General features: G+C 32.0%; 2 protein-coding genes across 2 annotated transcripts; one reads left to right on the forward strand and one right to left on the reverse strand.

The window, feature by feature from the left end:
- Positions 1-4431: 4431 nt before the first annotated feature.
- LOC106298488 (abscisic acid receptor PYL8-like) lies at positions 4432-5726 on the forward strand. The gene is made up of 2 exons (XM_013734619.1): positions 4432-4994; positions 5102-5726. Exons 1-2 carry the CDS (start codon positions 4857-4859, stop codon positions 5312-5314), a joined length of 351 nt encoding a protein of 116 aa, XP_013590073.1. The 5' UTR covers positions 4432-4856; the 3' UTR covers positions 5315-5726.
- Positions 5727-12143: 6417 nt separating this feature from the next.
- LOC106297573 lies at positions 12144-13013 on the reverse strand. The gene has a single exon (XM_013733785.1). The coding sequence runs from the start codon at positions 13011-13013 to the stop codon at positions 12144-12146; it is 870 nt and encodes a 289-aa protein (XP_013589239.1).
- Between the last annotated feature and the right edge of the window lie 2330 nt (positions 13014-15343).

The following is a 15343-nucleotide window of genomic DNA, read 5'->3' on the forward strand; positions in this document are numbered from 1 at the left end:
GTCCTCTCTCCACCTATAAATACATATCTTTAGACCATCATAAAGAGATTCAAAAAAAAAAGCAAAAACTAACGTTATAGGCGAGGTGAGAGAAACCTAAGAGTTCCTAAGAAGAGATTGAGCTGTTCATCTTCCATTCAGGATTCAATCCATTCAGGAAGATCTCTCAGGCACAATGAATCCAGGTAACTCTATAAACATTCATATGATTCTATTATGTGATTAACCTAGATGTTTAAAGATCTTAGGGTTCATGTAAATTTATCTTACATGGCTAAATGTGAAAGGCTATACCGCGCCATGGGTTAGCGTAGAAGCAGCTACTACAATCATAGACGAGCCCACTAATATATATATATACATAACATATGCCTCAAAATTTTACAGCAATGCACACAACGTCGGGGGAAAAATCTTGTCTACAATGACCCATAACCAGCTACTACACCCAATAACAGTTTAACTGACCATCCGATGTTAGATCATCTCCAATCCATCTTTATAATAGAGATCTCTAAAATAAAGGCAAAAATAGAGAAGATATTTTTGCTCCAATGATAGAGGAACACGAAAACACAATCTCTATTTTTTTCTCTATTTTAAAGATCTCTATAATAGAGATGGATCGAAGATGCTCTTACATGCACTGGATGCCTTTAAAAGCATATATAAAAACGACTGTTACCACGTGTTTGAAACCCAACACTCACTTTCTTGATTTTCGATAGCTTTAAACTCTCACTACAACTTTAATTAAACTGTCTTCAATGATAGATTATTTTGAAGAAAAGCATAACAATGAAAGAAATATTTCCAATAATACATCATTTTAAAGAAAAAAATAGAGAGGATATAATTTGTAACACATCAAGTTTGAGGAATTACTATTTACAATTTCATTTTAATGTTAAACTATTTTTTATTTACCAATTAATCTTTAAACTTCTACATAGTTTTTTTATATCTAAAAATATTAAGATATGCATTTTTTACTTTAATAAAATTATTAATAATTCCATTAAGACAAATATAAATTCTAATAAATCATTGTTTATTCTGTTAAAAACTAAACTTATATATATAAAAATATTTATTTAAAATAAAATTATTACTGGGTAAAATTTGTAAGTATTAAAAAGTATTATTAGAATTTAATAAAAAATATATTTGGAATGTCTTCTTTTAAGGGAAAAAATTAGAAAAATTATCGGATCAAAACTCCAACTCATTTTAAATTTACATTATTTAAAAAAATGAGGATAGCCATATGAGATGCTCTTATTAACAACTAAGAGAACAATATAACACAAACACTTGCTGTTACAAGATAGATAAAGTGAAGCTCATATACACAACAATCCGGTATATATACTCAGCTACTACAATCATTTTCAAAAACCATCAACGAGAAAACACAAAAAAGTAATGACAACAAACAAAACAGCTGACACATTGGAATCTCTATCACATGCCATCTTAAGAGACATAATTTCACACGATGCAGCATCCTCAAGCTATCATAATTTAACACGTTTTACCACCGCTGACACAAGCTGCAAAAGACTGACATGGTTACAACAAGTTGAAACTAACAGAGGTGGCCAACTACCGGAGGCCACTACATTGTAGGCATAGAAGAGTGCCTTATGTACAAAAACATCAAGATTGGGCTGCATCAGCAGCCACAACTTCACACGACTATGCAACATATCTCTACGGTCTGCTCATGCTCTGCACTGAAAATTTTAACGAAGGGAGCATATATTCGGATAAACTTAGATAGGAGAAAAAGAAACACAAATCAAAAGTTTGCTGGGAATACACATGTATATCACTCGGCTCGGCATGATAAGAAAACACAGAAACCCACTTTACATAGCTAATTTAAGAGTCTAAAGAATTCCACAAAACTCCTACATGAAATGTATAAAAGACCAATGCTAGAAGTGTTATTATTACATACAGATGACAAGACTCGCTAACATTTAGATTTGTTCTAGAGAAGCTATGGTAGTTACACATCCAATCTTCCTTTTCATGTATCACTTACAATTAATTTTCCAAAACGCAAGCATGCCCAAACCTAAATAATCAAATTCACCCATTTGCATATCAAATGCCAACAAAAATCTAATGACACAACACTGTACACCATCATACACCCACCAACGCCAAAGCAAAAACTCCGCCAGTACAAAAATGACACTATATCAACCTTCTAAGTCTCACTAAATAATACAGCCACCACTCACACACATCCGTGTAGGCAAACAGATGTGACTACACGACCAAATATATCTAAAACACCATCCTCCCACAAACCATTTATGCAAACCAACATGTACACAATAACATATGCAAGTAACCAAGTAGAACCACACCATCTATACAACAAACGAGTAAGCAATATTTTAAAATCTTGTGCGCAGCGCGGGAGTACCCCTAGTTATTAGAATAAAGCGTGTCAAACAATCATTTTAATCGGAAGGTATTCTAAACTCGGGTCAGGTAGTGTGGTACGCTTTCGGGCTAGTCCACTTTGTAGCACTAAGTGCGTTCCTCCCGGAGCCGACCGAATCAGCCGATAGAGTTTATAAAAAACAATCATTTTAATTCCTTTGTCTGAATTTTTTATATTGTAGAAAAATTCAAATGGTTAGACTAATCGAGTTAATTTCCAGAAGGGTGGGAGTCGGTCGAGGCTACTCTTCTAGAGATATATTTGTACACTGGCATTTTGTATAGTTTTGATTTTTTTTTGTTTATACGAGAAAAAATAGCCGACAAAAAGAATAAGAGGAAAAAATTAAAACTATGTATGATTGCTTCAAAAACTGATGGAAACAAGAGTGGTTATTTGAGAGGGGGACCTTGAGTCCATGGGCGGACGTAGGTGAAGACCTAACTCCTATAACTCGATCAGTATTTAGAAAGAGAGTGAGGACATTTTAGAGAGAGATTAGAACTTAAGGAAGTATTTATTTTTTAAGTTGGTGAATGAATCTTACAATGAGGCTTCAGCCCTTTATATACACATCCCACCTTCTTAATGGACGGTTGGGAATGAACCGATCTAACAGCTCAGATCTTTTCCTATCTATGAAGTTACTTCATGGTGAAGTAGCTTCCCTTAAGCAATTTCACTCCTAAGTACTCTACATATTTCCACACACTTTTTTATAATATTTAATACTTAGATATTTTACATAAGTACTTCATACATAAGAAAACTAAGTAAAAATGAGCTTGAATATCTTTTGGCTTTGCCCGATATATGGCTCCTCATCATGGACGTTTTTGGGTCTTCAAAATGAACCGTGATATCCTCCCCCACCTATGCTGGAGTTTCGCGATGCTTGGTTTTACGTAAACAACATATTCTTCAGCAATAAGTATATGTATGTCCATCAAGTATCCTGACTTAACAGTATACATACCACTCTTGGTAAAAATCCAAAAATAAGTATCACGATGTAAAGATCAGATTATGTCCAAGCTTCTAACCAATAGTATATCTTCTTGAGCAACAAAGTTATCAAGCATCGCAATGTCCCATTCCATTGATTCTTCATTAATAAAATCACTAACTGTAATTCTGGGATGTGCTACTAGGACATTTGGCCTAGCCGACCTTGCAGGTGAAGTCGGAATCCGTGGATCCTTCCATGATTTTACATCATAACCCGAATAGATATTTTACCAAATCCCCAACAACAGCAGAGGCCTCGCTGCAGATAAACTAGTCCATACATATGAAGGGGTATCTATAGCACTAGCTCGAAATGTCAAATTTAGTGCATAGTACTTACCATGCAAAATCCGGACACAATAATGTGATCGCTATCTAATATGTTCGTTTCATATATATGGATACGAGGGTCAAATTTTTTTAAAATAAATTAAAATAAGGGACAAACCACATATTATACTAGATATTTTATAATAATTTTACGAAATAATTATAAATAAAAAATTAAAGATATCAGAATTTGAATTAAATCCTAACGTCACTACAAGAAAACACACCAAATTCCGACAGAGGTTCCGACGGACACCAAGGTCGTCGGACATTTGTGACGGAATACTGACAAATTTCCGACCAAATCCAAAAAAATTAAGTCGTCAGAATTCCGTCGGCTATTTCCGACGAAATTCCGACGAAATAAATAGCCGACGAAATATGGTTCGTCGGAATTTTCCGACGACTTTTCGACGACATTCCGATAAAAAATGTAACCGTTGTAGTCGTCGGAAGTTCGTCGGTATATTCCGACGAAATTCCGACGACATTCCGATTAACAGCAAAGTCGTCGGAATTTCATCGGTATTTTCCGACGGAATTCCGACGAACCATGTAACCGTTGCCGACAAATATATATGACCGTTGTATAGCCGTTTGAGATTGGAATTGTTTTGAAACAAGAGAGTATATTTTTGTGTGTTTTATAACTCCAATAGTATTCTAAGATTTGAAATCTTCTCCAATAACAAGATCTTTCTAACTAATTTTCTAAATAACATTAAATCTTTGTGTCGTTTAACTTATTGCATTTATCATCTGTTTCTTGCATTATATTCTTCATTTAGTGCTAGATTGGGGCGAATAGATTTGACTAGATGATCTACAAACTGGTTATGATGAAGGTTTTCTAAATCTCTTGTGGTAAATGTAACTGAAGTAGAGGGAAAGAGATGATTTAGAAATTTTTAGATTTTATAATAAAAAAGGAAAATCTTTTGTATGCATTAGGTTTTGATCATCTGTTTGGTTATATTAGGTATGGTCCCTTGTGAGAAGATTCGATCAGCCACAGAAGTACAAACCATTTATCAGTAAATGTGTGGTGAAAGGAAACATGGAGATTGGTACTGTAAGAGAAGTTGATGTAAAGTCAGGATTACCAGCTACTAGAAGCACTGAGAGATTGGAGTTGCTTGATGAGAACGAGCATATTCTCAGCATGAGGATCGTTGGTGGAGATCACAGACTCAAGGTAAACGCACCAACCTTTATTTCTTTCTTTTTTTAAATCAATGTTTCATTTGTATTAAAACCCCATTTTTTCTAATTCATGTTGCTCTGTTTATTAAATGTGATTAGAACTATTCATCAGTTATCTCTCTTCACCCTGAGACCATTGAAGGAGGAAGAATAGGGACGCTTGTGATCGAGTCCTTTGTGGTAGATGTACCAGAAGGGAACACAAACGATGAGACTTGTTACTTTGTGGAGGCTTTGATCAAATGCAATCTTAAATCTTTAGCTGATATCTCCCAACGCCTTGCGGTTCAAGACACAACAGCTTCCACATGAACAGAGTCTAAGAGAAGAGAGAGAGATTGAAGAAACTTAATGAAATGTGGAGTCAAGAGAGAAAGATTCGGTGCGGTGGATGAAGCTTTCAAAGGGAAAAAGAGAGTGTCTCTTTGAGGATGGACAAGGCAAATAATAATCGCCATTTTACCGTTTACATAATAATAAGTTTCTTTATTTAACACTTTTTTTTGTTTGTCAATTTGATGAATATTTTTGGTTTCTTTCTTCTCTGAAGATCCAAAATATGATTTTGGAGATTTGGCTTTTGCCACCACTTGCAGGAATCTTTACAATTTGCAGAGAGACATGTTAAAAGATGTGATCATGGGGTTCCACTCTTCTTCCCTTTTTTTTGTAACACTTAAAAGTTGGTTGCACCCATAATGGCCACAGTTCCTTCTTAATTTTATTTTTTCTACCTTTTTTTTTTGTTTTATGATTACTAACTTTATTGAACCAATAGCATCTATGGGATGTGAAAATCTCCATTAACACTTAAAAGTTGGTTGCACCCATAATGGCCACAGTTCCTTCTTAATATTATTTTTTCAACCTTTTTTTTTTTCAATTGTTTAGGGTTTTGGAAGTTGATCTCGGATTTTAGGTTGTTTGATTGAACATTTTAGGATTGAATGGATAGTTTAGGATATATAAGTTAGGATTGTTGTTTTAGTTTTTTTTGGAACATTTTTTGATTTTTAAAAACGTTTTTTGATTTTTTAAAACGTTTTTTTTTATTTTTAAAAACGTTTTTTGATTTTTTAAAACGTTTTTTTTTATTTTTAAAAACGTTTTTTGATTTTTTAAAACGTTTTTTTTTATTTTTAAAAACGTTTTTTGATTTTTTAAAACGTTTTTTTTTATTTTTAAAAACGTTTTTTGATTTTTTAAAACGTTTTTTTTTATTTTTAAAAACGTTTTTTGATTTTTTAAAACGTTTTTTTTTATTTTTAAAAACGTTTTTTGATTTTTTAAAACGTTTTTTTTTATTTTTAAAAACGTTTTTTGATTTTTTAAAACGTTTTTTTTTATTTTTAAAAACGTTTTTTGATTTTTTAAAACGTTTTTTTTTATTTTTAAAAACGTTTTTTGATTTTTAAAAACGTTTTTTTGAAAAAAATATAAATATTTAACACCATTTTTCTTCATTTATAAATTTTAACAACATTTTTCTATATTTATAAATTTTTTATAATTTTGTATACATATATATATATGTAAATCATGTATAGTAAATTTTAAAATTTTTAATATTTTTTTTTAAGTTTCCACTAATAAATATTTAACAACATTTTTTTTTTAAAATATAAATATTTAACAACATTTTTCTTCATTTTTAAATTTTTAATAACATTTTTCTATATTTATAAATTTTTTATAATTTTGTATACATATATATATATGTAAATCATGTATAGTAAATTTTAAAATTTTTAATATTTTTTTTTAAGTTTCCACTAATAAATATTTAACAACATTTTTTTTTTAAAATATAAATATTTAACAACATTTTTCTTCATTTTTAAATTTTTAATAACATTTTTCTATATTTATAAATTTTTTATAATTTTGTATACATATATATATATGTAAATCATGTATAGTAAATTTTAAAATTTTTAATATTTTTTTTTAAGTTTCCACTAATAAATATTTAACAACATTTTTTTTTTAAAATATAAATATTTAACAACATTTTTCTTCATTTATAAATTTTTAACAACATTTTTCTATATTTATAATTTTTTTATAATTTTGTATACATATATATATATATGTAAATCATGTATAGTAAATTTTAAAATTTTTAATATTTTTTTTTAAGTTTCCACTAATAAACTATGTTTGATGGGTTAATTTTTTTTTTTTAGGGCCGAGGATGAAGCCCGCCCCGCAGCCCGTCTTCGACGTAGTTCGGTGAGCGGTTCCCGTGCATCGGTATCGTCTCATGACTCGGTTCCGGTATATATTCCCGCTCCAGCTCCCTCTGCCCCTCACGCTGCTGCTCAACAGGATCCGGGGGTCATGCCGGTTCATCTATTGGTTCAACAACCAGGTCGAGAGCATCTCCCGTTTCTCCAACTCAACCCACGACGAGGCCATAGCACTTGGTTAGTATTTTTTTTTTTTTGTACCGTTATATTTTTTGCTTTAATTAACTTGCTAACTTGTATTTTTTTTTAAAGGTTCACCAAGTCGAAAAATGGCATTAGCCGGAGCATCAACCAGATGATGTACTCCATGCTCCGTTTTGGATATCCAAAGTGGAGTGTGATCCCTTCCGACGAACGAGAGTTGTGGTTTCGTCAGTTTGCGGTATAGTAACCCTTCATTTTTTTTAAGTTTTTACATTTTTTTACATATATTTACTTATTAAATTGTGTTTGTTTTGTAGCAAGAGTTCAACTGGCACTCCGATCTTACGGAAACAGTCCGTAAGAAATTCAACGAAAAGGCCATGGACTCTTACACAAAGCAGATAAACGCGTGGAAGACAGTTTGGCAGAAGAACAAGAAGCCACGGTTCATCAACGGGGGGGTGTGGGAGCAGTTGATAGCTCATTGGGAGAGGGAAGACACTGCAGAGACGTCTTCTAGGAACTCCAGGAACCGGAAGAGCGATCGTGGCGGGAAAGGGATGTATGTGCACAACCTCGGCGCTTGCTCCATGTCTACTAAGGAGGATGAACTTGTAAGTTTTTTATTATTATTTATCTTTATATTTTTTAAATAAATATTTTATATATTTTTTGGCTAATAATGGCGGTTTTTTTAGATCGAAGCAAATGACGGTAATCCCGTTGATCGTCTCCAACTCATTAAGGTGGCTCACACTAACAAGACGACGGGTCAAATTCAGGACCCCGTGATCAGAGGTGTAGTTGATTTGGTGGAAGCTGAGATAGTTTCTCAATCTCAGCCTCTCTCTGATGACGGCGACTCCACGGGAGCTTCAACCAACCTGTCTCTATTGCAAATAAATGAGATGGTTGAAAAGGTAATTTTTTTTATTAATATTTTTTTTTTATAATGTCGATTACTTACTTGTCTCTATTTACTTACTTTAAATATTTTTGTAGGCGGTTCCTAAAAGGAAAGGAGGCCGTTTAGTTGGGTTGGCCCGTCGTGCTTCTTCGTATCCGGCATCTTCTTCGCAAGCTCCGTATGCCGATCCCATGATTCTCGAGGAGCTACATGACAAAGATGAACGGATTGGGGCATTGGAGGAGCAGAACACCACTATCCTTTCGGAGAATGCCACTATCCGTTCGGAGAATGCCACTATCCTTGCTGAGTTGGCATCCCAGAAGAAGTTCAACACCGAGATTATGCAGAAGCTAGATCGTTTGATGTCTTCGAGTTCATCTTAGTTTATTTCGGCTTTTTAAAACTTTCGGAATGTTTTTTTTTTATTTCGGTTTGTATGAATTTTAAACTTTATGAATGTTTTTTTCCTATTTCGGTTTTTATGAATTTAAATTTTATAATATTATTAGTTTTAAATTTCTGATTTTTTAAATTTATTAATATCGAAAAATATATAAAAATGCAAAATTAATTTTTTTTTAAAAATGGGTATATACCGACGGACAGTGGTCGTCGGAATATACCGACGGACATATATCCGTCGTAATTTACCGACAAACTTTCGATATATTCCGACGACCGTTGTCCGTCGGTAAATTCCGAAGCCCAAAGTTCGTCGGAATACACCGAGGAACACTCTACGTCGGAATTGTCCGACGAACGTTCTCCGTCGGTACGTAGTTTTTCCGATGAACTCCCGTCTCGTGTATCCGCATCGTAATATCGTCGGAAGTTCGTCAGAATGACGTTTCTCGGTATTCGTCAGAAAGTCGTCGGAAGTTCTGACGAAATTCCTACGAATTTTTTATTTCCGACGAAACGATACCGACGGACGGGTTCGTCGGAAATTCGTCGGAATCGGTCTATTCCGACAAATTTCCGACGATTTCGGCCATCAGAATCCCCCTTTTTTCTTGTAGTGCGTGAACAGTATACATTCAAAAGAGAATTAATTTAATATAGGTTTATTTTTGTCTAGAAAGGTACACGAGCTTACAAACCCAAAACCTCGTCATCATTAAAAAATATGAACACTTTATATTTCATTTTTTCATTTACATTCGATGTGGACTATTTTAACAATCAGAGAAGAGAGGTGTCCAACTCATTGAAAAGTATTTCGAGAGACTGCAATGAACAATCTTATGCTGCATCTTGTCCTCTTTGGCCCAGTGTTCATTACTGAGGAGGTTGTAACATATTTTTTAACATTTAAAGAAGGACTAGGTAACAATCCGCGCCTTGAGCGGAATGTGATTATTAATTTCATTATAAAAAGACATTAAATCTGTTTAGTCTGGATATTGGTTCGGTTTTAAGTTTTTTTTTTTGGTTTTTAATCTTCTAAAATATAATTATTATTTTAAATTCATTTTAGTTTATTCGGTTAAAATGTTTGATTTTTTTGTTTTTTCCGGTAGAAACTAAAAATTAATATTATTTGTTTATTTTCATGTTATGAATTTTATGAATTTTAGATAGTCATCATGTCGAACCAATAGTTTCATATTATAGTTTCTAAACAGATAATAGTTTAAGAAAAAAAAAGAAAATTATTAAGACAAATCATTTCTTTACAATTTGGTCGGTAGTGAAAGAAGCACTAAGAAAAAATATTTCAACTTTTAAAAAAAAATAGATACTTCAGTTGTGGTGAATACTTAGTTACAAGGTGCTCACATCAAAGTGCACATGTATGTGTATGTAAAAAGTATATAAAAATTGTTGACAAATATATAAAGATATTGTTAATTAATATTAAATGACTTTTTTGTTCAAAATAATACATGAAAGATAAAATTAAAATTAATTTAAAATAAAAAAGACCTTGACATTAGTCATTTTTCATATAAAGAAAATAAAATTGTATCCGTAAATAGGAGTGGGCACAGATTGAATATCTGGGTATTGGAAAGCATTCGTGTCGATTCGATCTTTAGCCACCTAGATATTCGGTGACTCGAATATCCAAAATAATTTAGAAATTTAAAGAATATCCGATTTGATCTGTAAATAAATAAAATTTTAAAAATAATTGAAAATTTTAATAATAACATTTTTTTACAAAAATAGAACATTATTTAATTTTTTAAATTCTAGTACCTAATATAATAAATTTAATTCATAAAAATATCGTAAAACTGATATAGAGTATAATATATAATGTATATATATAATTCTTTACATATATGTATATATGTGCATATAACAGATCAAATTAAATATATGTTCCTAAAAATATTGGTATTTGTGATTTGCCTCTTTTTTGGATATTGTATTTTAGTATCTGATTTTTTCGTAGAGTTATAGATATCCTGATTTTTTGGTTCAAATCAAAACAGATAACGAATCGAATCAAAATTTATGAATATTTTGCTCAACTTTATTCGTGAACTATAAAAAATAATATATATATATATAGTTTGACTTTTGATTCGTTATCTATTTTAATTTGAACCAAAAAATCTAGAATTTTATTGGAACTATGTACGTGAGTTTTATATTAAAAAGTATATAGTGTAAACACATTCATGACTATAGTGTAAACGCGTTAGCATACTTATTATCAAACCATTATGAAACTGTCAATTGTCTATTATAGTGTGAACGCATTTATTACAATGGTAATCTTTTTCCTTTTTAATACATAAGGGATTATATTCAACAAGAACAGTTACAAAATGTTGCAATTTCATGAATTCCGGCGATCAAGAGCCGACAAACCTACACAAAGGTCTTCAGAGACGAAAGTCCACAAATGGGACAATATGGAAACATAGAACAAGCAGATAATCTAAACTAACAGATCCAAACTGGCAGAAGCAAGGAACAGATAAAGAAAAACCCAACAAAAATCAATAACAACAAGGCATGAAGATTGTGTTTAAAAAAAAAAAGAGTGTTTCAAATAAAACAAGGCATGAAGAGCTTTTTGATAGAGACAAGACGAGGGAGCCAACCATGGTTAAAACCACCATCTTGGGAATCCTCCTATAGTGAATATTCCAAGCGAATAAGAGACTAAAGCTTCATACTCTAGGAGACAGAACCACTTTTAGTTCATAAGACATCAACCAGAAAGGCGCAGATAGAGAAAAACCGACTTGAAACGCAAAATTGAAGCATGACGGAAGATGTGAAGATGTAGATCTCGATCAAATCATAAGATAAACCACAAGGACCGAAACCACTCATAAACAGGTTCAAAGTTGATCGAGAACTTGACAAGGATGAAGATCGAAACCAAATATGAGCCAAAGAGAGCTTAATATCAACATGCAAATCATTCAATCCATCATAGTGTTTCTCGGAAATAAATAGATCTGAAGGGTAGTAAACCCAACCCACGCTCACTAGAAAGATTAATAGGAGAAGAACGATTAACACACAGCAAGATTAGCTAAAACAATTGTTCCTTCTGGAAGGGACAGAGCAAGATCGAAGATCTAGAAATCCACTTGTGGAGTAAAACGAGAGCAAGAGCGGAATATCTAGATCAAAAGACAAAGACCTCTAGCCCGTGTCTTTAGACTGGAGTTATGTTTATTTAGAGGGTAGTCCATTATTCCCAATCAAAATATTTCGATTAGACAGGAAAGAAAGATATCCGACACAACTTTTTTTTGTCAGCATATCCAACAATATGATTATTTATGACATAAGATAAGAGATTTAGCATCAGAAAAAGGAAAGAGAAGATAATAATATTTTCGCTTTAACAAGTTAAATAGACATCTTTTTATTTTCTGTATCTATTTTCAAACTTACGAGCCCAAATAGGCTTCCCGCCCATAAGTATACGATCCACAGTAACGACTGAATCCAAGACCAGCCTCGCATATAGTGATTGTTGTTGAACATCCTGATTACTATTCAAGTTCTCATTGGGTAAGTTTCCACCGTACTTAGGCATGTGAACGCCCTTAACACAGTTTTCTCCATATATTTCTGTGAAGACCAGCCTCACTTCCGCTTCGGATACTGGGAATCCACGAGAAAACGTTAGAAAAAGGGTCCGGTCGTTTTCAGTTGCGATGCAACTAGCATTCCAGCCCCAAATACCACTAGGGATAGGGAATACATTTCTGCTGGAGAAATTATCCAAGGAAGCAACACTAGGCATCACGTTGATGCTCCCAAAAGTTGGATGCGGGAACCCGGGAATGATGAGAGGCTGGTTGTGGCTAGTGATGTAGGAGGATGGGATAACTTGTTGAACGATGTCAGAGAAAATTCTTGAGCAAACAGTGGTTAAAAAGTTTTTGATTCCTGTGATGGCACTGTATCGATTTTGGTAGATTATTTGAAGAGATATATCCATAAATTCTGCATTCACAGGGATCTGACTGAAACCATTTGGAGCTTCTTCGGATTCAAGACACCGGAAGCATAAGACAGCCTCATTAGCAAGAGCTGCAATGAGTGGATCGTTGAGAGCCATGATGACTGAGAAGATGTGCTCAAAGCCAAAGTCTTCAAGCCAAAGCCATGTGGCCATGACAAGAAGTGACTCAGCTAGAGATCTTGAAAATTTTTGTACCAATTTAACGAAAAGCAGTCTTTCTTGAACATAGAAAGCATGCAGTTGTTCAATGCTACAATTTGACATAACTGACTGGGATTTTTAAGAAACTGAGAAAAAATACCGACAGCCGAAAGTTTAGAGAATGTGAAAATTAAAGATAAACTATATTGTTCTCGTTATGTAATAGGTTCGTTTTATACAGATACGAGGGTCACAAATGTAATAGATTAAAGATAATGAACAAAAAGATTTCATCATCTCTTTTATCCACACAATAATAAGATATTTTACCAACGAGTAAAGGTTACAAATAAAAATAATCAAAGACATAAACGATGGGTTCAAATCGCATTGTGAAAAGCTTACCCTCAAATGATAATTTTAATTTAACATAGTCTGAATTATCCCTAACAAAACTTTATAGTCATTCAAACAAAGTAAACATTCTATTGATCCGCCTTGTTTTTTTTTTCTATTTTATATGATATTTAAATTTTAACAAAAAAAAAAGAATATTTTACATTTCTTCTTATGTTACATTTACAATTGTTGGATTATTTTTTACAATTTCCGAACCGAAAACGATTTGTTTTTTTTTGGAGTTTGACAGACTATTGGAACACATGTCTAACTATTACAAAGATGTAAAAATGTTATATGTTAATAAAGATTATTACAATTCAGAAAATCAAATACTTTTATGAGATGATATATATGCTAAGTGTAAGGTACCCTCTTAGTAAATTACTCATACCATATGAACCAAGCTATAATTGGATATTAGTTTTTTCCTTGATAAAAGTAATCAATAAAAATTTGACTTATCTATGATTCACTGTATACAATATAATCTTAACATATATGTATAATATACATTTTAGTTATGATATATTTTATTTTCAACTATTTGTGGTCCTCTTTCCTTTTATTTAACTGGATATATCTAATTTTTTTATTTCTTTTCTATTTTGTAATTGTTTCTAAAATTTAGAGATTATTTCAATAATTTTGAAAATATTTTTTTTTTGCTGTTAAACGATATTTTTTTAAAATATTTTTTTATCCTTGTCTTTGTTTTTTCGTGACTGTGAGTTTGTATCTCATTTTACATTTTTTAAAATTGTTGAAAACCATTTTGTTGTAGATGGGCTTCTTTCCCTTCATATGACCCATTTTAGATTTTAGACCGGCTCAAGATAGGAATACTTAAGAAGAAAAATAACAAAAAGTGAGGAGCACCGATTAGAAGAGATATATAAAATGAACCGGCAAAACTAATCAATATATATACATAGTTAGCCGTGCAAGAGAGGGTCATTCAGAAATCACCGCTTAAGAATATAACACTCATCACATCCTTTCTCGAGAATGTTGGATCACGTACAATAACGCTTTTTCATGTATCTTCAAATTATCCTAAATCACACTTTATTAATAATTAAATAACATCTACAGTAACTGAAATAAGCAAAAAAAAATTGAAAGAAAATAAAATAAAAATACCAAGTAGCACAAAAGCATTCAACGTCCAACTACTACTCCATCTCACCCGAAAGGGGTAAAGGGATAGTGAGCAACAGGAAAGTCAGTCATTGATAATGTGATGTTAAACCTACAAGTACAGGGACTCAGACTTACACTTTGACACGATTATCTAGTCCTAATATTTAACAATCATGACACCTAATACGCTCAACAAGCCTTGTAAGCAGGGGCGGATCCACATACATAATAAGTGTGGCACGTGCCACATGCTCAATAACACGTAGTGAAAGTGTTAGCTCTTCTGACTAATTCTTGACGATTGGTGCCTCACCCAATTCATGTTCGAGACTCCCCTTCTGTTCTTCATTTCTTTCAATTTTTTAAAAAACACTTTTGATCACGGTCACCAGATAGTTTTCCCGTTTACCTTTGTTTTTGTGTTACCTAAACTTATTCTTTATCCCGTTTACCTTTGTTTTTGTGTTACCTAAACTATTCTTTTTTTTTTTATAATTTCTTTTATTTTGTGTTATTTTCTTCAAAAATATATCATTTATTTAAAATTTACTCAAACAATTATTTTTATTCAGTTTGCTTTTAAAATTAGACTAAAATAAAACACTTTTAATCACTTTGTCAAGAAATATTTTTTTTTCCTTTTTACCTTTGTTTTTGTGTTACCTAAACTATTTTTCCCTTTTAAATTTGTTTTTATTCTTTATTTTTTAATCACTTTTAATCACTTTCTCGTAAAAAAATATTTTTCCTTTTACCTTTGTATTTGTGTTACCTAAATATTCTTTCTTTCTATAATTTTTTTTTTATTTAGTATTAGTTTCTTCAGAATATAATATTGGTTTAAAATTTTCTCAAATTATTTTAACTAAGTTTGTTTTTACTAATTAGACAAAAATTAATAAATAAACTAA

The sequence above is a fragment of the Brassica oleracea genome, chromosome C6 (assembly GCF_000695525.1).
Source record: "Brassica oleracea var. oleracea cultivar TO1000 chromosome C6, BOL, whole genome shotgun sequence".
In the NCBI taxonomy this organism is placed as follows: Eukaryota; Viridiplantae; Streptophyta; class Magnoliopsida; order Brassicales; family Brassicaceae; genus Brassica; species Brassica oleracea.